Genomic DNA, 23977 nt, shown 5'->3' on the forward strand with positions numbered 1-23977 from the left:
ACACAGGCGTCAATATAAAAGACGAAACGCGCATGCATTCGCGGAGCCTTACAAAAAAAAAAAAAAACAACAACAAAAAAGACAGATTCCAATCCCAAATTGTATGTCATCATCCCGGCTCATCATGTTGGACGCTCAAGACGATGTTGCGAGGTTTCTATTGGCTCTCGGCGGCGTCGCTCATAGGATTGACACATTTAAAAAAAAAAAAATTAAAAAAATATATATATATGTAGCTGCAGTTCTAAGCAGCTGATGATGCCCAGGCAGTGAACGCGGAGCCCTGGGACCAAGTGTTACATGCAACTCAAACCCCGTCGTCGGGGTTTTATTGCGCGAGGATTCTCTCTCGACTTCCGTCCAAGGGATTGAGTGAGTGATTTTTCATCATGTCACGACGCATAGGCCTGATTGGGCTTTTTTTTTTTTTTTTTTTTTTTTTTTACCCCACTCTCTCTCTCTCTCTCTCTCTCTCTCTCTCACACACATGCACAGCTCTTCATTTTTTCTCCACCACCCCATCCTCTCCGATGTGCATGACGCCTGCTTGAGCATCCTCAAGGTAACCACGTTTATTAATCGAGCACCGGTCTCGGGTGGCTTTTTTTTTTTTTTTTTTTTTTTTGAAAGCATCATAATAGCGGTTTGTACATCGCATTGAGAGTGTTCATCGGTGCATGTTGGTTGGTTGGCTCGGCGTGCTCTAATGTATGCACCGGTTGGCGTGGAGGCTGAGGGGAGGCGTGCACGGTGCCGGAATGGTGGCGCGCTCCGCAACGCAGTTAGACGGTGCAGCAGTGTTAGGGCAAAACATCTTCTTTCCATCAACATTTCTCTTTTTTTCTCTCTCTCTCTCTCTCTCTCTCTCTCTCTCCTCCCTTGCACAACCACGGGAGGCGTGTTTGTTTTACATCTACACTAGCAAACTCATTCTTCATTTCCGTGCATGCAAGATGCAAAGAAAATCAGGACACACCTATAGATATCTCTCTCTCTCTCTCTCTCTCTCTCTCTCTCTCTATATATATATATATATATATATTTTTTTTTTTTTTTTGGGGGGGGGATAGGTTTGCTTAATGGGCTCGACAATCACTCCTCAATAGCAGCAGCATATCCTTTGATTGCCTCAAGGATGGGGCAGAGAGACGCATCTTCATTAAACATGTCAGTACTTTTGTTACTTTTGAACGTGAACTCGGGAGCACGAACAACGACGGCTCCAGATTCGGAGAAGCAAGATATTCCCAAGCCTCGTGGCCTTATTTTCGAGAATTGTTTCATGACGTTGTTCGCTGGAACGATTGGATGATTGCAAATCGCCTGAGAGCCACCTTCTTCAAATCTCACCCCACTATGCGGGTCACGACGGTAGCAAAGCTACGGGATCATGATGTTTTGTATTAAAGTCGAGTCACACGGTTTACGGACGCCATGTTGTCAGCCAGGGTCTCCATTCCCGCCATTGCCTTGGTCAGTTTTGGGCCTTTTGTAAGTGGATTTTTTGGCAAAAATGGCTTGTTGGGCGGCTGTAGGCACTTGCACTCGTCCCGGACAGGACGTGCAGATGAATCGCTTCCCGAAAAAAACAAAACAGAACAACGAATGCTGTTTTAGTAATAGTTCCCTATTTCTTAACTAGTTCCCTAACTGGCCACGACGATGTGCGCCACCTCTGCACCTCTGCTTTGGCGCTGAATTTCGGACTGATCGAACGTATGAACCTTAGCTTTAGCATGAATTGTCAAGGGACTGTGTAAAAAAAATGTAAATGTCAACGACAGTGCTTTGTTTACATACGGGGATATGTTCCAGACTGGATAAAAAAAAATAAAAAAAATAGTTTTACCCCTTCCCACACACGCTGTAAAACCATTTAAAATTGTGAAAACACATTAACATTGATTAAACACTTCTTTTTTTGGGGGGGGGGGGGGGGGGGGGCTGGGGGGTGGTCTTCCTTAGCGTCTGTTCTCACACTCTCACTACGAAAACTCCTCGCTATCATATAACAACACTTGGATGAAATGGAAAGAAGACTCTCCAAATAAGAGGCGAAATGTGCTTGCTTCAAGTTGTTTGTCACTCCCAGTTGAAGTTGAAACAAAAGAAAACGAAACATTGTATGTTTACCCACACAGAATTTAACCAAAGCAGATCATTTTGTCCGCTAGCTTAATGCTACCATACATCGTTGAATGCCATAGACAGGCCAACAATATCAGCACAGATGTTACGGTGATCATCAAACTTGAAACAACTTCAAATTCAACATGGAGTAGCCGCACATACAAACAGAACATGTATTCTCTTCTTTGCAGCTATTTGTTTATGACTTTGTTCTTCTGGCACTTTGTAAATGACTATTTGTTCTACTTGTTGGCAAAGTAGCACTTTTTTTGTCGATATGTTCTTGAAATAAAGACTTTTAGTCAGTAATTCCATCCATGCTCTGTTACTGCGCTCCCATTCAATCTGTCACGCACATTTTGACGACAGCGACCGCGGTCGCAGTCAACACATGCTTCAGCGGTGTCGTAAAACACAACGCACGTATGCTTTGATATATTTTATTCGCACGGCTTGTGGCAGCTGCCCGGCCAGCTGGCTTGCTGGCTCCAAAACCCGGAAATGCATTTACAGCAGTGTGCGAGAGCCCATTTCGCGGTCGTCCTCCGCGAAATGGGCCCAAACGCAACACAATTCGCAACTTTTTTTTTTTTTTTTTTTTTTTTTTTTCCAGAGATGAGTGGGCGTGTAGCAATCACAAAGTGGGCAGGTACTTGAATATTAATTAGCAAACACCATCGGCGGCAAAGGGCGTTTCAATCGACAAACTACTCTGATGTCAAATTCAAAGACTCATTTTGACCCATGTCATGCATAAAACAGAAAAGAAAAAAATCATTTAAAACACTCAAATCACCTTTCCCCCGTTGAATGGAATGGGACTGCCATTAATCCATTCCAGCCTCCCCAAAACACCACTTTTTTTTTTTTTTTGCAAGGTTTTAATAAGGAAATTAGCACTGTATATTGGTTTACTTTATAAAAACACATTACACGCATCAATATAATCAAATGTAAAGAATTAAACAATTTGTGCATCATGATTCATTCATCACGGTTCCTTCCGGTGTGTGAGTCTTGGTCACCAGGGGGCAGTTGAACGCAGTCACGTAGACAAACAGAGAGGAGTTTCACAGCTGCTGTAAGTGCCTCAGTAAGCCGTTGTAAAATCAGTCGTTTTTCACCGAGGATGAAGAATATATGCCTGTGAGTATTACGATATTGTCTGTCTACACGTGCCGATTGTGTTCAAATGCTGAGTTGCTAAAAGCGTTCTGAACCCTTGTGCTTTTTGTCGTCGTGTCGTCCTCTGCGGCGGTTGAAAAAAAAGTAGCAAGCCCATTTTGGATGAAGCAAGGTGCAGAAAGCCCAGTTGTCCGGTTTTCAAATGCAGGGAGTAAAAAGTTCAAAAGTCGTCAGGTGAAGTTCAGATACCTGATCAATCTACTTAAGTACAGTAACAAGGTCATTACTTCCCTCAACTGACTGCTGGACGGTTACGACAGCCACATGGTAAAACTGTATAGACATAAACATTGCAATGGTCAAATATCCACAACAATAAGCTATTCAGAAAATCGAACCCTCAGTTCCCTCATCCATTTATTCCGACCTTATACTTTTTTTCCTTCTTTTCTTCCAGTCACCGCTGAGTGGAGGCTTTGAAGAAATAAAACAAGTGGAATAACCTGAAGAGAACAGGAGTCACAAATACAAGACAATGACATTTGCGAGCGTCAGAGCAGTCGCGTGAGGCAGACGAGGGCGTGAAGACGAAGAGGACCTCCGACGATGGGGTGTGGTCAGAGGCTCGCCGCATTTCTCCTGGACTCTTCGGTCGCCTCCATCTCTCGGCAGGAGGGTCAACCTTGAAACGGAAGCGGCTCGTTTCCCCCTGCCGGAGGATCTCCGCCAAACGGTGATGTGATGAATAAGTTTGAAGTCCTTGGCATTGTGGGTGAAGGTGAGTCGCTGGATTTGATTGCGCGCGTTCGTACCTTGCCCGCCGGGGACAGAGGTCATTCTCATCTGATTTGCACGTTTTCACGTTCACGCCGCACGTGTGCCGACGTCGATCACGTGATATTTCGGTTGTTGTGTAGCTGCAACGAGCAAACAACAGCCACACGATCTCTGCCAGCGGTGCTCAACTTGTTTGCACCTAAGGACCATCTCAAAAAAGACGCGGCTCTTTTTTGGCATTTGCTCATTGCATAAGTCTTTACCTTCACAATAATTGAACAAAGTTGTCATCATATGCCAAGCATATTTCCATCCTTTCTTTACCAGGGAAATGGCGTCCTTCTCTAACGAGGGGAAATGTGGGAAGCATTAGATCAGATGACGATCGACCAGTTTTCTGAATAGCTCGTTGCTAAAGAAGAGATTTGTTGTGATCCGGATGAGACTTTGTGGACCGGCGATGGATGAATTCCTGCAGCACTGCATGCACGGTTTTCCCGAAGGACACTGTACTATGTTCACACGTCTACTTTCGTCTTTCCCTTTATACATGGCTATGGCGTGGTCGTTCAACAAATAAGGTCTCGGCGCAACCTATGTTCGCATATTTGTAAAAACAGTGAAAGGAGCGTGTAGGAGAGTATGTATGCCTCACGCGCGTCTCAGTTGTTTTCACTTTGGCGCTTCTCGCCTCGATGATGTTGAGGAGGCCGCGAAAAAATGAAAAGGTTACATGTTGACAGTGCATCTCACGCACATGTCTTATTGATGCTAATGTTTTGGTGTGTTTCTCTATGAAGGCGCATATGGAGTGGTGCTCAAGTGCAGACATAAGGTAAGAGTTGTCATCGCCGCAGGTCCATCACTGATTTGTATTGCATCACATTTCACAGTTTGTGTTTGAGGCATCCTTGTTGTGCTTGAGCCACAATAGAGTTCGGGAGGGAAACCGATGTAAGACGGGTTCAATCTCTGTTTTCAGATTCATGAATCATGCGATTGACTCCCAGTCGCTCTTTAAAAAGACGTTTCCAAATGAATTGAACGGAATGAATTGATTTGACGTGCACTGCGCTTCCAGCGGTGCCTTTATGTGCAGCACTTGAATGCGGGCGTGTCTTCGTCTACTTGCGTTTTGCCAGCAGTGCGTTTCTCAAAGCAACGGCAATGTCGTCAGGCTGTGAAGTCTTGTGAATTGCACTCAAAACAAATTGCGAGGCACTCTCACAGAAATGATCTTCTAATTGAAATGCAAGGGAAGATAATGAGCGGAGGCCTTTTTTATTTTATTTTTTTTATTATTTAAAACATTTTTTTTTTTTTGTAGACAAGACACAGCAGAGTGGACAGAGGGCCAACAGAATAATTGACCGCAAGATCAGCAAACACAACACCGAGCCCTGACCACAAACACACTACTCACAAAATGTTAGGGTTATTCGGCTAACATTTCATCATTCACCAAAATCGTAAAAAAAAAAAAAAAAAACCTTTACATGTATTGTAAGCTTAAGTTGAGCTCCCCTAAACTTTTGAATTGCGCATGTCCAATGCTTCGGTGTTTCAGTATTTATTTATTCAATTTCTTTGCACAATTTGCTGTTCTCTGTTGACCAATTGTTTGGCGTCCTCTTTATCTCGTGATGTCCAAATGTGAAGAGGACTGTTTAATTCCCCTGTTTAATGATTTTTGTTTTCGAGAGAGACTTCTATGTCTCAACCGTTTTTGTTTTTGTTTTGTTTGTCTTGTTTTGTTTTGTTTTCAGGCCAAAACCTTGCACCATCCTGTGGCGCTAAGGCTCTGTGTTGAAGTGTGTTGAGGAGTTTCATGTAGACAAACGTAGTGCCTCGACATATGCTGTGGCATCCTCCTGCCAAAGATCTACAGTATGTTGAAGGGGTTCGTTTAGACAATTTCTTAGGTTTAGACCTAAGAAATGATCTGCCGCGTGATTGCCACTTGCGCAGCAGAAGTAAACAGGCATTCATGTTCACACGTGAAGCTGGACCCTGACCATATGAATAGTAGATTTGCTGTACAAGAGCGCTTATTTTTACTTTTCTCAGCTGGAAGCAGAGAGGGAGAGAAGCACCGTGAGTATGTGTGCGCACGCACATTTGCCATGGAGTGGAGGAGGTACTGAACTGAATACGGAGACCTTGCTGATGATAAATGGGTCACCCTAATAAGAGTCGAAAGGCCGAGCTGGGATTACTTGAGTCAATCATAAGAAAATAGAAAGACGCGCGAGACGGGGCTGTGACCCAAGCCGGCGACTGGGACGGCACTTAACATAATGCATTCCAAATGTGGACATCTAAAGGATGCATACTTCTACACGATGGTGCGACATGGAGAAAAGATTTAATTAGGCAAGCAAATGTGTGCCAGCATTTGCGCAATGTTCTGCCACTCTGTGCAAGTGTTGTAGCGTATGTGGGTGTGCACGGAGGCTTACTTGTTAGATTCAATTTGGGAGTGACAATAGCACAACCTACATACTCGCCGGCGTTTCCTGAAGCCAATTTGCCAGAAATGACCTGTGAAATAATGACATGAAACACAAGCAAGTGACTTTGTCAACAAAAGTTATGCGAGCTGGAGCAAAAACAGTTGCTGTTGATCGTGGACACATGCAGTCAGGGTTGGGATAACTTACTTGAATAATGTATTCTGATACAGTTACTAGCTACCTGTTAAAAAAAAAAAAAATGCAGTTAAATGTAGTTACGTAATCCAAGTACCATAATATGAAAGCCATGTAATTTGTTTGTTATGCTGACATGTATTCTGTTACGCCACAAGCCTGCTCTGCAAACAGTATGTGTTTCTTTAGATGTTCCAGAATGGTGCGTTCTTTAGTGTTTTTTTTTCAATCATTGAACTTGTATTTCAAGGCTCCACTGTATTTTCAAGGTTACTAGCCTAAAGATTATCCTAGCACAAATGTATGTGACATCACACATGAGCAAAAAAAAAAGCACAACATAGTAGGGGCACGAATTTATTTACATTTTTTTGTAGTTTATTTATAACTGTGCTGACGCCACAGTGGCTCCAAAGGTCAGAGACGCCACACACCATTAAAACCATCCTCAGTACCCTGCGAGATGCTGTCACAGAGCTTGAAGGCGGCCTGCTGCATCATGCATGAGCGCTAATAATTGGGAGGTCCCCGTCCGCCGTTCACATCCACTCGCCTTCAACTTCAGCGACAAGAACATGTCGTTGGATTGCATTTTGCTCCTCGGACGACGTGAAAATGATCTTCTTTTTTTTGTTTTGTTTTTTCCGCTCTCCGAAGCATCTTGAGCCAAACAGTGGGTTTGTGTAGGAGAGCTCACTGCCAGTCTCCCGCTGTGCACCGGCACTGAGGCACCTATGATGTCTGACCCTTCTCGAATAACAACGCAATAGAGAAGCGTCGGAATAGAAGAGATGGCGGCCGAGGGAGACTCACATGTGCGCGATAGTTATTTTTAGTCTTTTGAGTCATTTGTTCAATCTGAATATAGATTTGATCTTAATTGTAGCATTTTTACAATGAGAAAGCGGCATCTAAGCCAGGGGTTCGTAAACTTTGTACCAGCTACCTCCTGCAAAAATGCCTAGCTTTCCCAGTACCACCATCATGACCAACAACAAAATACAATAGGTACTAGGCCTAAGTGTTCGTCAAAACAAGCAGAGGTTTTATTCCTAAAAATAATAATGGTATGCCACTGTAACATTATGCATCGTTTGAGAATTAACACTGTGCTTAAATATAGGACAATACAGAAACTAGAATAGAAAAAATAGAAATTGTACCTGAACAGATAACTTCAGGGTTAGAAATGATAACTCAGTTGGTGTCCCAGATGTACTTCCATACTACAAATTCCTTTTTCATTTTAACACACTTGGCCATTAAAGATGATTCTAATTCTGAAATTAGAAGTAAAAACAACAACAACAACAACAACAACCTTACTGTTGTCTGCTGCTTTGAATATTGATATGTTCTTACCACCAAAAAAAATGCATTTCCAAAAACAGCACAAAATCAAAATCAGATGCAAAGCATTGAATTCATGTCATGTAGTTTTTTTTTTTTTTTTGTGACAATACATTATTCATGTCCCCCATGCGTTGCTTTGAAATGACACAAATGTTCAACGCTTATCGGGTCTCATTTGGTTGCATGATCGGACAATGTGTATAACCTCTTGATGAGTCCAAGCGTGTTGCGTTTTTCTGCTTCCCACATGCAGGACTCCCCGTTTCACACGGAGTGAGTCATAGCTTACTGGTTGTCACCTGTCTTTTCTCTTTTTTTGCCTTTTTATTGATTCCTGAATTTGAGAATATATTCCCCCCTCTCCACTATTTACGCTGGGTATTTGTTCTTGCGTCGTACACCCTGAAGTGGTTGCCGGCCAATCGCAGAACACCTACAGACAAACACTTATAGATAAGCATAGACAAATGTGTTGCTGGTCTTTCATGGCCAATGACCATATTGTTGATAGAGCAGTGTTCAAATATAACGAGCGTTCCTGTGTCGCCAGCACGAGGTCTTCGTTTAATGCTATGGAGAATTAGAGTTCTGAATCGTGGCACAGCTATTTCCCGTCCACAGTGCTCGGATGATTGATGACACTGCAAACTGGTGTGTGCTCGGCCAGCGACCACTTTTTTGCCATTGTAGGAACATTATTGATGGCGCGGTGTAGACCACAGTTGGGAAATCTACCTCTCATCCATTGATCTGTATTACATATTATAATAGCGTCATTGAGCAGACTTCAAAGTCGAGCTATCAATGACATTAATGAAGTTTGGAACCGTGATTCTAAAGCGATTGTTTTCAAGATTATTGCGCAAGTTTGTCGAGGTTTGGGGGGGAATAAAATTAAAATACAGGCCTTTATTGAAGCTGTCTGTGAATATGCGTCAAGCCTTCCCAACAAATGTGGGATGTGTTAAATCCTCAGCACATCAGCTCGTGGAGCAGCAAAATCCACGAAAGAGTAAATCTGGAAATAAACCAGATTGTTGAATTCAGCAGGGTCACTGAAGCAACTTGTACAAAAGCTGAAGGGACCAAAGACGCATCTTATATGCCCGCATGCGATGTTTTTTTTTGTTGTTGTTGTTGTTTTTTTTCTGGTTTTGTTCTGTGTGTGGGTGCGCTGCAGAGAAATAATTGCCTTTTGCCTCTATAAACTGGAAATACCGTATCTGCTCAGCTCGGTTTAACAGTTCTCTGCTTCATTGTTTCAACGTATCCGTCCATCTGTCCATCCAGCCATCCATCCGTGCCCATTGTGAGAAAAACTACAATAACGAACCGTGTGCATGGTAAATGGCCAACAGGAGCTCGAGTCAGAGCCGCAGTGTGTGTGTGTGTGAGAGAGACTTTCAGCTCAATTACACTTTATAAAACTTTTTTTTTCTTTACATTCTCTTTTATCATGTTTTTATATTTATATTTTAAAGCCCTACAATGCTATTTTTCTTGATGAAAAACAGGTACAGGTAACAAAACAAATGATGGCGGTCTTTTGGGGGGAGCTGGAAGGGATTAATGGCATTTCAATTCGTTGCAATGGAAGAAAAAATGGATTTAATAGACAAATAAACTGAGTTAGACGTTTGGACACGGAATGAATTAATGTCATAAGTCAAGGTAGCAATGTATGAAGGATTATAATGAAGAGTAATGTTTTTTGATACACATTCATTGAATCAATCCACGGCCTTAACACATATGCTTCTTTGTGTATTCTCAGGAAACCAATGAGCTGGTGGCTATCAAGAAGTTCAAAGACAGCGAAGGTGAGCTGGACAACGGCAAAAGCAAAGAAAAGGAGCATCCTCAACATTATCTTCTTCATAGTCATCGCTGCGTTTTTCCTGTCCACACAGAAAATGAGGAGGTTAAGGAGACGACCCTCCGGGAGCTGAAGATGCTTCGCACGCTGAAGCAGGACAACATCGTTGAGCTGAAGGAAGCCTTTCGCCGCAGGGGGAAGCTCTACCTCGTCTTTGAATACGTAGAGAGGGTGCGCACTTTTATCTGTCGGTGTCGAGTGAATATTTTCACCATGCTGCATGCACGCTCTCACAATTCAGTAACACGCACACACACAAAAAAAAAGCATCACCATGGCAACATATGAACTTTGTTTTCAGTGCATAATGGTATTCCCTCACTACGTTGCCAGGGTATCGAGCCCAGTAGTTTTTTTTTTTCTTTTCATGACAGGTTAGATTTTCATATACAAACTAATTTTTGCTCTCCGAATTTTTTCATTACTGAGTGAAAAAAAAAAAAAAAAAAAAAACATGTAAAGGACTATTTTCTAGGAAACGCCTACCGATCAACAGTTTTCCCGGGAGATAGACTGAGCCCTGCTGCCAATCATGAACATTTGAGAGTAATTGACCCGCCAAAAGGTTTATAATTGAATCTAGATACCACAAGATTGCCGCAGAGCACAAATTTTGTCTAAATCTTAAACGTTTTACACCAAGGACCAAAACTTGGCTTTCCTCGCACCACCACAATGACCAAAATGAAAATGCAGTTGTGTAGTAAACTCATCAAAAATAAGGTAGCGGTTTTAATCATTTGTGAATATAAGGCGCTATAGCATAATGCACTGTTTGAATATTAACATTGCGTTTAAATATAAGAAAGTTTAAAAAACTAATAATATACTAATACTACACGAATAATAGCTAACAATTCAATAAAGTTAAATACAAATTGTATCTAATTGTTTTTCTTTTTAATGTTTACAAGATTAAATACAAATGTATTGCTCTTAAAAGTTAAATACAACTGAAATGTACTTTAAATGTACTGTACTGTAGTGGATTCAAAAAACATTTACACAGTTTAACAAGTCACTTTAACATAGTTCTTTGGCACTGAGAATATTTTTTTTGCCTGAAGGAAGTTCCTCAACTGACCCCAACATAGTCGCTTGGAACCAAAATGCCACAAGATGTTGGCAAAGCACTGTTTTTGTCTCAATGAAGCTCCCAAACTAATGTCAACGTAGTTTCTTGTCACCAAGATGCCACAAGATGGTGGGAAAAGCAACACTTTTATTTATGCCAAACCGCAGAAATGCAGGGATGGACTGTATATTGAAACATTTTCAACTAGAATGGTAATCAGTAGGGATCTGAATATAATCAAGCACTCTCTTTGTGCATTTTTAAATATAGCCCCCTACCGCTATATGCCACTTGGTCCAGTCCAGGGTGTACACTGCCTCTTGCCCAAAGTCAGCTGGGATAGGCTCCAGCTCACATGCAACCCGAAATAAGGACAAGCACGATAGAAATTAGATGGAGAATGTTTGTCTTTCGAGCTCATTTAATGTTAAATTGCTGAGTGTGCCTTGCAGAACATGCTGGAGCTGTTGGAGGAACTTCCTAATGGTGCAGCGCCAGATAAAGTGCGAAGTTACATCTACCAGCTTATCAAGGCCATCAACTGGTGTCACAAGAATGAGATCGTGCACAGAGGTGAAAAGGGTTTTCTTTATTTCAAATGGGAATGTAAATGGTTGTCTCCCTCTTATGTCAGTCCTTTGGGGTAAAATTTCTGGATGAACCTAAAACGCGCGATAACCTCGACAGGTGAACTTCATTTGACCTTCTGTTCATGCATTGATCAAACACCTGTTGTGAATTTCGCTGTTGAGCTCAGGAACCGCAGGTTGAACCGTTGAACACTTGGACGCCTGCATTCAAAAGTTTTGACAAGCTTAAATGAAGTTCACCTGAAAAGGTTTTAATGCATTCTAGGCTCTTCCTGCAATTGCACCCAAAAGCTGGATATAACATACAGTATAATATGTTTGTGAGTAGTGTATCTTAACAAACGCTAACAATACAACAAATGGGTTGACTGTTGTTGGGTGTACATGTGAAGGGTGCTACATTTGTTAATAGTGGAAATATGTCAGTAATAGATTTGTGTTTGGATCTCCCGCTGCTCCAGATATCAAACCAGAGAACCTGCTCATCAGCTCCGAGGATGTCCTCAAGCTCTGTGACTTTGGTGAGTTTTTTTGTCACAAGGTAAAGCTATTTCAAATATATGCTCAGGGCCGATAAAGAAAACATGTTTTATTGTTATGTCATCGTAGCCTTTTGCCGATTGAATAAACTTACTGTTCATTAAAGCACACAACACCGTGGGCTGAGTCACCAATGGTATCAAATTAGCAGTAATCACCGTAGTTATTTTTGTCATTTAAGTGTGCCTTGTGAAAAATCTCAGTTAATTTATCACCTTGCAGGTTGTGTATCAGCAGGAGAAATTCTGCCACTAGCTCGACACCCCTAACACAAACACTGTGTAATGAATATTTGTGAAATGTCTTTTTTTCCCCCCTGAGAAAGTAATATTCATGCTATTTGCTTGACCTGAAAAAAAAAAAACCAGTCCCATACATTACATACATAATTTGTCATCTTACATCTATAGTGGAAAGATAGCCAGCTAGCCTGCTAGCTACTTAGCTAATTACTAGCCAGCTACGAGCCAGCTACTAGCTAGGTAGCTAGCTAGCTAGATAGATAGATAGCTAGCTAGATAGAGAGATAGATAGATAGATATGATCATCAATTACTGAATGACAGATATTCTCTCGAGTGTGTTGATTTTTAGTCCCTTGTGTGTTGTTTTGGCTCAGGTTTTGCTCGTAACCTGTCTGAAGGCACCGACGCCAACTACACCGAGTACGTGGCCACGAGGTGGTACCGTTCACCTGAGCTGCTGCTCGGGTGAGTAAGGCCTCACGGAAATGTCGAACACTGATTCTGAAGTTTGTTTTCATCGTTTTAGCTACAGTAATGAACCTTCACATACTGTCAGGTCAAATTTGGCCCATTTTTTAAATTTGATTGGACAACATTACAAATGTCATCTGTCACTTTGAAAATTGGAAAAGTAACTCAAAAATATTTACAAAAGTTGGTCTTTTGCACAAGTGCTACTAGGGTTGTTCACACTGTGTCTACTAACATGGATTTTAGAAAAATGGTGGTAAAGGTGGGAATCTTGAAAATGTGAAACTGTGTGCCATAAATGTGTGTATTTTTGTGGAACATCAGTAACAGTGTTCAAGAGGGCGCTTGAAACTGCCTTGAAGTGTCTGCGTATCCATCACATTTGTGCAGATTTTCCGCAAAAAAAAAAAAAAAAATGTAAAAAATGCACCTGTAGATCTGGGAAGGGCCATGTGCGAATCGTAAAAATGAAAGGGTGAAATACCTTGAGAATGATCATACATACCAAACATTACATTGTTTGATAGATGTTTTTCCCAAAACAAGTGCTATAAAACAAATCGTTTAAAGCCTGGGTAGAGTACTGAGTGTTCTTTGTTTTGTTGTTGTTGTTGTTTTTGTTGGTGTTGGCCTTTTGCAGTTATGTTAACATTTCGAGTCTTGCGGTCAGATATATGTTGTTCGTATAGCTATGTTCTGTTAAATGCGATTTCCCGCATTGTAAGTCCAGTCTAGCTCAGAGACAGCAGAAGTCACGTAGCCTCGATGCGCTTGCCTGATTTCGTAAATGCCTTGGAACATTTATTGAGATGCTGTTTGACTGCCGCCCCCTCAAATCTTCTCTCCCTCCAACACCACCTCTGCTTGGCTGCTGCCAGATCGCTCGCCATTTCTTACCGCACTCCTCAGCTCCATCTTCTCGCAAATGACTATTTGCTTCATGAGCCATCGCCATCTCTCTGTTTATTTCCCCGCACCGACGACACTGTTCCCTCTTCAATTTAAGAGCCGCCACCCTTGTTCTTTCATTTGACTACTGAGGTCATAATGGGCTGTTAACAACTTGGCATATTTTCTTTCTCATGTCAGGGCTCCTTATGGCAAGGCGGTGGACATGTGGTCAGTGGGGTGCATCCTCGGGGAGCTGAGTGACGGGCAGCCCTTGTTTCCAGGCGAAAGCGAGATTGATCAGGTTTATTAAGACTCATCCATTTACTCGAGGAAAATCAATCCCCTTGCATAAAATATTCCAGCATGAGAAATAGCATGGAATGTTTTTATTGTTAGATAAACATTTAATAATGACAACGTAAGAAGAGTGTTCCTCCAAACATGTATTGCAGATTCATATTTTCCCGCAAAAGTCCAGAAGTGTTGAATATTCATTCGATACCCTTGATATCCAGTTTAGTACGTACGCTCTTTGTCTTTTTCACTTGTAAGAAAATTCAGTGCACGACTAGAACGACTGTGTCTTACTAGTAACGTTTTTATACAAGACTGCTTTCCACTATACTAGTAGGACATCTACATGTTACCAGGAAAAACTGTGCACGAGTACTACTCGTGACATTATCTACTAGTTAACATCTAGAATTTCACGAGTAGTACTAGCAGCATGCAGATGTGAACTTGTGCACAGTTTTGCCTAACTAGTAACATGTACATTAGTTGTCCTTCTAGAATGCTGAATTTGTCAAACTTCTGTACTAGTACATAAAGCTTAAGCTGGATATCAAGTATATTGAATATCCTTGATATCTGTAATCCGTAATAGTGCTTTCTACTACTCAATGACATTTCTGCACACGAGTAGGACAACTTTGGCTTACTAGTAGGACAACTACATCTTACTAATGAGAAAAAAATACTAATGGGCATTTTAGTGCTACTAGTAGCATCCAGGATACTACTACACCAAAGTTGTCCTACTAGTGTAGAAATGTCATTCAGTATTCATAGGCAGTAGGTGGAAAATATGTAACTAGTAGGACTCATTCTACTAGTGTGCCTCAGTCATTATACTAGTTCACTGAATTGTCTTACAAGTAGGGGAAAAGCGCACACAAGTACATGGACCTTAAGATGGATAGTAGTGCTTATTTATTTTTTACTATGCTTGTTCGACAACATTTATCACAATATTAATATCGATTATTATGTTATTTATTTTTTGCTGTTATTTACAGTTATTCACTATTCAGAAGGTCCTTGGACCGCTTCCTGCTGAGCAGATGAAACTCTTCTACAACAACCCTCGGTTTCACGGAATCAGGGTACAACACACTCATTGTGTATCCCTTGTGTCGGCTTTCTTGTCCAATTCTTTCTCCCTCTCTTCCTCTCCTGTCTTCACTCGCTTAATCGCTCTCTCGCTTCTTCATGACTGAGTGCACTGCTGTGACTCATGAGATAGAAACAAATCACAGGAGAACATTTTCCACAAGGCCTAATATGAATGTGTGTGTGAGAGCGAAAGAGAGAGAAACACAGAGAAAGAGAGAGAGAGCGTGTGCAGTAAACTGTTTGTTTGTGATGCAGTCATCAAGTGATGTGCGACCTTAGCCAATTAGAATGTCTTACAAGCAGGGAAATAAAATAATAATAATCAAGGTTTAACATTGTCTGCTTGTGCATGTGTGTGTGTCTCAGTTTCCCTCAGTTACTCATCCTCAGACATTGGAGAGAAGGTACCAAGGCATTTTAAGCGGCTTGATGTTGGATCTTATGAAGGTAAAATTAAAACACAATACAGTGACATCGTTCCATAGAATTTGCATTAGCGTGTCAACGTCAGACACTTGATTAGGTACACCTAACTGATCATCACAACTGAGGCAGAGATTCTAGTCCTAACAAAAATATTTAATATCCATCCATCCATTTTCTGAGCCGCTTCTCCTCACTAGATTCGCGGGCGTGCTGGAGCCTATCCCAGCTATCACGCTGAACTGGTTGCCAGCCAATCGCAGGGCACATACAAACAAACAACCAGTCACGCTCACATTCACACCTGCGGGCAATTTAGAGTTGTCAATTAACCGACCATGCACGTTTGTGGGATGTGGGAGGAAACCGCAGTGCCCGGAGAAAACCCACGCAGGCACGGGGAGAACATGCAAACGCCACACAGGCGGGGAAGGGGATTCAACCCCGGTCCTCAGAACTGTGAGGCGGACGCTCTAACCAGTCGCCCACCGTGCCGCTAATATTTAATATATATATTTAATATATTTAATATTTAATATAATATTATGCACAGTTTAAACACGAACACTTCACTTGAATATAGGACAATATAAAAAAAAAAAAAAAAAACAGTACCATCATAATGATTAAATTACACTTAGAGTACACAATGAAATGAATGAAAAATATTAATAAAAACAATTATTTGTGTTGGAACACAGTGCTAAAAGATTAAATGAAAATGTGTTTTAGTTAAAAGTTAAAATACAACTGAATTGTATTTTTAAAAAAATGTAATGTTCTGGATTTAACATTTTTTTCGAACCACTGATATTATGCATAGTTTAAAGATTTGAGTGATTCTTTCTCATACCACTAGAGGGAGCCTGTGTACCAATAGTGGTACACGTACCACACTTTGAGAGTCACTGACTTGCACAATCTAACTAGTAGGATACCTTTTGCATACAAGTAGGAAAATTGCGCAGTCATTGATAACTGTGCGCTACTAGTACTTCTCGTGTCATTATAAAATTCTAATAATATACCTATAGCGCTTGACTAGCAGTATGTACTAGTCTAGTAGTATGCAGATGTAAACTAATGCACAGTTTTGCCTCACTAGTAACATTTAATTTTCTTGAAGAAAATGCATACAGTTGTGGAATGCATCCATCCATCCCATCCATTTTCTTCACCGCTTCCCCTCACTAGGGCCGCGGGCTGCCGGAGCCTATCTTCGGACGGGAGGCGGGGTACACCCTGAACCGGTCGCCAGCCAATCGCAGGGCACATAAAAAAAAAAAAAAAGAATCATTCGCGCTCACAATCACATCTACGGGCAATTTAGAGTTCCCAATTAACCTACCACGCATGTTTTTGGGATGTGGGAGGAAACCGGAGTGTCCGTAGAAAACCCACCCAGGCACGGGGAGAACATACAAACTCCACACAGATGGGGCCTGGATTTGAACCCCGGTCCCCAGAACTGTGAGGCAGATGTGCTAACCAGTCGGCGTTGTGGAATGCACTAATGTAAAAAAATGTTAATTGTAAGACACTGTCGTTCTAGTATGCTGAATTGTCTTACTACTAATAAGGACTAATAGCATATTAGTATATGGACCTTAAGCTGAATAAGGATTTGAAATAAAGGCTCAAATGGTGTTCCCTATTGTCTGCTTAGCCCTAAAATGTTTGATCCACCAGTAGAGTATACTTCCTCTTTACTTAATGCATGTGTCTTACTCATTAGAACCTGCTGCTTCTCAACCCTACCGAGCGCTATCTGACTGAGCAGAGTCTGAATCATCCAGCCTTCCAGCCTCTGAGGCAGGTGGAGAGAGAGAGGCCTTCGCCTGCCTCGCCCAACCCTCCACGCTCCTCCAAGAGGAAAACACACCATCATGGAGAGAACACAGTCCCTACAAGGTCCAGTAAACATCTCGTAGAATCACAGTGCAACTACAGATCGGTTATCATGCTCATACAAAATAATTGAATGTCATAATGTTATGTTATCGTTTCACTCACTAAGGAGCCAATCAGATTGCCACATGTCATTATCATGCTGCTTACACCTACGCGTACCTATTTGCCCAAGGATAAGAAGTTGTTGTGATATTCTGCGATATACAGTGTCTGCCCGCTATATCGGGGTTCATCATTCGTACCTGCGCTAGTTCGCTGATTTTTTTTTTAAGCAATCCTTTCTTATGGTTTTTACAGTATACAGAGCAGAGAGAATACAGTGGGTACAGAAAGTTTTCAAACCCCCTTAATTTTTTTACTTTTGGTTACATTGCGGCAGCACGGTGGGCGACTGGTTAGAGCGTCAACCTCACAGTTTTGAGGACCGGGGTTCAATCCCCGTCCCCGCCTGTGTGGAGTTTGCATGTTCTCCCCGTGCCTGCGTGGCTTTTCTCCGGGCACTCCGGTTTCCTCCCACATCCCAAAAACATGCATGAATTGGAGACTCTAAATTGCCCGTAGGTGTGAATGCGAGTGCAAATGGTTCTTTGTTTGTATGTGCCCTGCGATTGGCTGGCAACCAGTTCAGGGTGTACTCCGCCTCCTGCCCGATGACGGCTGGGATAGGCTCCAGCACGCCCGCGACCCTAGTGAGGAGAAGCGGCTCAGAAAATGGATGGATGGATGGTTACATTGCAGCCATTTGTTAAAATCATTTAAGTTAATTGTTTTCCTCATTCATGTATGCACAGCATCCCATATTGACAGAAAAAAACATAATTGTTGAAATCTTTGCTGATTTATTTAAAAATAAAAACTGAAATATCACACAGCCATACGTATTCAGACCCTTTGCTGTGACACTCATATATTTAACTTGGGTGCTGTCCATTTTTTCTGATCGTCCTGAAAAATGGTTCTACACCTTCATTGGAGTCCAACTGTGTTTGATTGTACTGATTGGACTCGATTAGGAAAGCCACACCCCTGTCTGTATAAAACCTTACAGCTCACAGTGAATGTCAGAGCAAATGAGAATCATGAGGTCAAAGGAACTGCCTGAAGAGCTCAGAGACAGAATTGTGGCAAGGCACAGATCTGACCAAGGTTACAAAAAACATTTCTGCTGCACTTAAGGTTCCTAAGAGCACAGTGGCCTCCATAATCCTGAAATGGAAGACGTTTGAGACGACCAGAACCCTTCCTAGAACTGGCCGTCCGGCCAAACTGAGCAATCGGGGGAGAAGAGCCTTGGTGAGAGAGGTAAAGAAGAGCCCAAAGATCACTGTGGCTGAGCCCCAGAAATACAGTCGGGAGATGGGAGAAAGTTCTAGAAAATCAACCATCACTGCAGCCCTCGACCAGTCGGGGCTTTATGGCAGAGTGGCCCGACGGACGCCTCTCTTCAGTGCAAGACACATGAAAGCCCGCGTGGAGTTTGCTAAAATAAAAACAAAACAAAAAAAAACAAAAACACCTGAAGGACTCCAAGATGGTGAGAAATAAGATTATCTGGTCCGATGAGACCAAGATAGAAATTGTTGGCCTTAATTCTAATTGGCATGTGTGGAGAAAACCAGGCACTGCTCATCACCTGTCCAATACAGACCCAACAGTGAAGCGTGGTGGTGGCAGCATCATGCTGTGGGGGTGGTTTTCAGGGGCTGCAGGGACAGGGAGACTGATTGCAATCGAAGGAAAGATGAATGCGGCCAAGTACAGGGATATCCTGGACGAAAACCTTCTCCAGAGTGCTCAGAACCTCAGACTGGGCCGAAGGGTCACCTTCAAAAAAGACAATGACCCTAAGCACACAGCTAAAATACCGAAGAAGTGGCTGCAGAACAACTCCGTGACTGTTTTTGAATGACCCATCCAGAGCCCTGACTTAAACCCAATTGAGCATCTCTGGAAAGACCTGAAAATGGCTGTCCACCAACGTTCACCATCCAACCTGACAGAACTGGAGAGGATCTGCAAGGAGGAATGGCAGACGATCCCCAAATCCAGGTGTAAATACTTGTTGCATCATTCCCAAAAAGACTCATGGCTGTATTAGCTCAGAAGGGTGCTTGTACTAAATACTGAGCAAAGTGTCTGAATACTTATGGCTGTGTGATATTTCAGTTTTTCTATTTTAATTAATCTGCAAAAATTTCAACAATTCTGTTTTTTTTTTCTGTCAAAATGGGGTGCGGTGTGTACATTAATGTGGAAAAAAAATGAACTTAAATGATTTTAGCAAATGGCTGCATTATAGAAAAAGAGTGTTAATTTAAGGGTCCGAATACTTTCCGTACCCACTGTATATGCCTGTGAGTACTATTGTATGCTCTGTTTGTATGTGTTGTTGTTTCTTGTGTGTTAAAGTAGCTGTTGTTTGAAGGTTTTATAATTACCATAACATCTACGCTAATTTCTGTTAGCCCATCTATGGTGTTTCACATTATATATTACCGTAAAGGTAGCACACTTTCGTTAGAAGAAATTACATAGTTTGGTTGAATACTTTGGTGTTTAACTATACAATACTTTACGGTAAAGCTCAACTGTAAGTGACAAGAAACTGAATCTGAAACATGATGTTACAGTATATGATAGTGTCCCATTTCTTGACAGTGAGACAGGCGCTAAGGAATATGTGTGTTTTAACAAGATCTATGTGATGAACTGGTGTTCACTGTAATAATACACTTGTGGTGCATTTTCAATTTGTTATGCTGCCAACAAGTGGCCAGCTATAAAACAAATGCACTGACTTTCTACGTGTCCCCCTAGGAGTCACACCAAAAGCTCAAGCCAACGGCGCTCCAACAGCAAAGAATGTTCAAGTCTCCCACGTCATGGAGACCTCCATCACCTCGGCAACGAGAATTTCCTGAATGGTAACAAACCCCCGTCGAGTTTAAGTCCGACACTTCATCCCAAGAGTCAGTACCTGTCCCAGACCCTCAATCGCTCTGCCTCGTCCAGCAAAGATCTAGTGAATAACAACCTGCCGCACCTCCTCAGTCCCAAAGAAGTCAAAAACAAATCTGAGTTTGATTTCAATTTGGGACCCTCGCCCAAGTTGCCAGACCAAGGACACGGTGCAAAGTATGGCCCCAGCAAGCCCAGCGGCTCCTCTCGCTCTCAGCAGCAGCAGCAGCAACAACAACAACAACAGCAGCAAGGTGGGCGCCACACCTTCTTGGAAAGCAAGACCAACACCATGCAGTCAGGAGGAGACAAACAACACGGCAGACACTCCCACAGCGTGGCCGACTCAGCCCACGGATCCATGTCGTCGTCCTCCAAAAGCTCAGCCTCTTATCTCAGCCTGTCCAAAAGCCACAGCGCTCTGAGCGATGCCAAATCCGTAGGGAACCTCAGCGACGGTCGACTTCACCCTGATGACCCAAACTCCAATACAACAGCAGCGGCGGGGCCCAGCGCCCGTTTCTTCCCTACGAGCTGTCTAGACCTCAACGCCCCCTCAGCGGCCCAGGGGCCACCCGGCAGCCCCTCGGCACGACACAGTGATCACTCCGGGCACAGCCCCGCATCCCGTAGCAGCAGCAATGTCCGCATGGAGAGCAGTACACTCGACTCCTCCTCCAGGCACAAGTCTAGACAAAAATATCTGGCTCCAGGTAGGTTGAATACTTACACTACTTAATTCCACCTTCTCTAAACTTGAATGTCCAACTGTTGTTTCAGTGCTTTTTGCACAACTTGCTGTTCCCTAACAAGGAGCTGAACTCCAAATTTCACAACAGGTGTTTGATCCATGAATACATTTTCATTTCAGAGAGACTGGAGGAGTCACAGAAAGGGTTAGACTCCGCCAGGCCCTCTTTTTCTGTATGACAACCTGTCGATGACACTCGAAGCTTAGTGGTCACTTCCCTCTGAGAAGAGAGATGTTTGATCCATGAATCGAGAAATACTGTACATTTCCTGCATCAATTGATTGATTTTGTAAAAGTTGTCTTCATCATGCTGTTCATATTTTGACCAAGACGACACCTAACAATTGATCAACAGTACCCTGCCTTAAAACAAGAATCTCCTTTGAGGGACATGTCCACAGAGTTTATAGTGTCACAGAGTGTCATCAGCAGTTTGCAACAGAGATAGGAAGAGACTGGAAGTGTCACAGAAAGGCATAGACGTAGAACTTTTGTTGGTCAATAAATGGATCCATTTATTGACCAACCAATCCAATATTTTCTCATTCATTTCGTTGTCAGAGAACAGCAAGTGTCACAGTTCTGAGTTTCACGTTCGAATCTCGGCCCTGGCTTCCATTAGCCTGATTAGGTTTGGTTGATTTAAAAACTCTAAAAAGTCCAATAAGAACTCTAAAGTGTGTGAGTGTGAATGTTTGTCTATATGTGCCCTGCAATTGGCGAGCAACCACTCCGGAGGTGTGGGACAGGCTCCAGCTCACCCCCGATATGTGGTATAGAAAAAAGCATGGATGGATGGATAACTTTGTCGTGCTTTTCTGTGTTCAGCATGTAAATTGTCTTCTGACCGCGACTTTGTCAGATAACAAATGTACATTGACTGATGTCTCGTTATATCTACCATAATAGCAGTAAATATGTCTGCACAACTGTAGGATAAATTCAGATGACAGATTTGGATTGTTCAGATAGAATAGTGCCCTTCTCGCCTCAAGCTAGATCAGGCTGTACCAGTGACCCTGAACATGGTAGATAGTAGAAAATGGACAAATGGATGGTTGATTATTGAGAATGTGCAATACATATCCCCTCTCGTCCACAGAGGAGGCGAAAGCTCCAGAGCTCTTAGACCCAGGGGGCGCAGGGATGCCCTCCACCCACACGCTGCCCTCCCCGCATGATTCGTACCATTATGGCCTGGGTTACTCGTCCCCCTTCTCCTCTCAGCAACGGCCTCAACGCCACTCCATGTACGTGAGGAGAGAGCGCCACCGACCTCATGCCGTAGAAGCCGTGATGGCGGGCTTGCCCACTCCGAGTCAGGCGATACCAACGCGAGCCTCTAGTCTGCAGCTCCTTTCTCCGCAACTGCAGCACAGGACTACCCTCACCGGACACTCAGTGAGCTCCTCCAGGGAGGACTGCACGGATGGCATGAGCAGGGTTAGTGCTGGCACGATGTCAGTGGAGTCATTATCATTGCTTCGGCTAGGTTTACGCTATAGTCCCAGCAGCTAGATGGGTCTGTCAAATGTATAGAAAAGTGCCCACACTCGACACGTATAACTCTTCTCAGTAATGTCTTCAATTTACCTTCAATGCCCACCGTGGCATACCTGTACTGCATATAACACCTAGGGCTCAATTTTCAGAGAGAGTTCATGTGCGACGGGGTGCAAATGCTGACGTATCCTGATGTTCGTGCAACCGCAAGACCAATTTGGCAGACCAGTAAACCACGTGCCGAACCATAGTGCGCCTTTAAGCCTCCGGGACTCTGCAGGCTGTAACCACCCACGGCCCATCACTGCTATGGTGATAGAATATGAGAAAACTAAGCAAGACTTGAATACTGGAAAAATATTCCACACCACACTATGTTTCAGTCAAACGGCGCTACCGTTTCCTCACGCTGGATATCTACGTATGATATCAAATAAGTTCTCCAACGACTTTCCATAAGTCTGCTTTGACCTGCATGTTCTTTTCTTCAACAGAGTGAGCAGCCCCCTAAAGACATGAGCCACCCTTGTGCCCCCATCAAAGATTCCACGAGGGACAACACTGCTGCTTTTCATACTCAGCGACCGCCTAAAAATGAGGTTTGGGCCCTTGCCTCCTTACACGTTGTTACTGTTATCAATGTTATCACTGAGAATTGTTTTTTTCTTCCCTCAGTGTCTTGTGTGATAACGATATTCAGACACATTGAATCGTGTTGTTCTGTTTGTGCGACGTATAGGTCGGTATGTACCATGACCCTCATGGAGAGGATGGAGTGTCCTCCAAAGAGAACCGGATGATCTTCACTGAGTCCATGCCTCGAAGAGTTGGCAGCTTTTACAGAGGTAATCACCTGACTAAAAATTACTTAAATAGTATCAATGAGACCTGGGTAGTGACATGACTTAAAAATATTCACACTTGGGGCGGACTTCAATTCTGTTGGCAACTTATTCCGTCCTTGTGTGTTTTTTGGACATACTTGGCAAATAAAGATGACTCTGATTTGTGTGCAGCATAACCGCTAAATGCTGCTTCACCGTGTTTGCTTCGGACTCTGCGCCAGGATCTGACCTGAGATATCAAAGAGCCCAACCAGGTTTAAAAACCATTAGCATTTCTTTCGTGTATTCGGGACTTCAAACATTTAGTGATTTCTAGACCATTATCAGAACTAGACCATTATCAGTTGATTCTATAAGTACTAGAACTAGACCATTATCAGTTGATTCTATAAGTTACTGGGATCCAGTGTTGAGACTAGAATTTAGACTTAGAATTAGAGTAATATGCTCTGATCTATTTATTCTGTTCA

General features: G+C 42.7%; 1 protein-coding gene across 2 annotated transcripts in view; it reads left to right on the forward strand.

Annotated features, from left to right (window-relative positions):
- Window positions 1-277: 277 nt before the first annotated feature.
- Window positions 278-23977, forward strand: part of cdkl5 (cyclin dependent kinase like 5) — a 31713-nt gene continuing 8013 nt past the window's right edge. The window contains exons 1-16 of one of the 2 annotated variants that reach the window (XM_061670786.1): window positions 278-372; window positions 3713-4033; window positions 4833-4867; window positions 9808-9853; window positions 9944-10080; window positions 11437-11557; window positions 12036-12095; window positions 12733-12823; window positions 13919-14021; window positions 15019-15105; window positions 15482-15562; window positions 17274-17449; window positions 20267-21120; window positions 22262-22602; window positions 23157-23261; window positions 23402-23507. In XM_061670786.1, coding sequence (XP_061526770.1) covers window positions 3997-4033; window positions 4833-4867; window positions 9808-9853; window positions 9944-10080; window positions 11437-11557; window positions 12036-12095; window positions 12733-12823; window positions 13919-14021; window positions 15019-15105; window positions 15482-15562; window positions 17274-17449; window positions 20267-21120; window positions 22262-22602; window positions 23157-23261; window positions 23402-23507 — 2380 coding nt within the window. In that variant the 5' untranslated portion in view covers window positions 278-372; window positions 3713-3996. Of the gene's footprint in view, window positions 373-502; window positions 563-3712; window positions 4034-4832; window positions 4868-9807; window positions 9854-9943; window positions 10081-11436; window positions 11558-12035; window positions 12096-12732; window positions 12824-13918; window positions 14022-15018; window positions 15106-15481; window positions 15563-17273; window positions 17450-20266; window positions 21121-22261; window positions 22603-23156; window positions 23262-23401; window positions 23508-23977 lie in introns of those variants that run through there. The other variant, XM_061670787.1, reaches the window with a different exon arrangement.

Source organism: Phycodurus eques, chromosome 2 (genome assembly GCF_024500275.1).
Source record: "Phycodurus eques isolate BA_2022a chromosome 2, UOR_Pequ_1.1, whole genome shotgun sequence".
Lineage (NCBI taxonomy): Eukaryota > Metazoa > Chordata > Actinopteri > Syngnathiformes > Syngnathidae > Phycodurus > Phycodurus eques.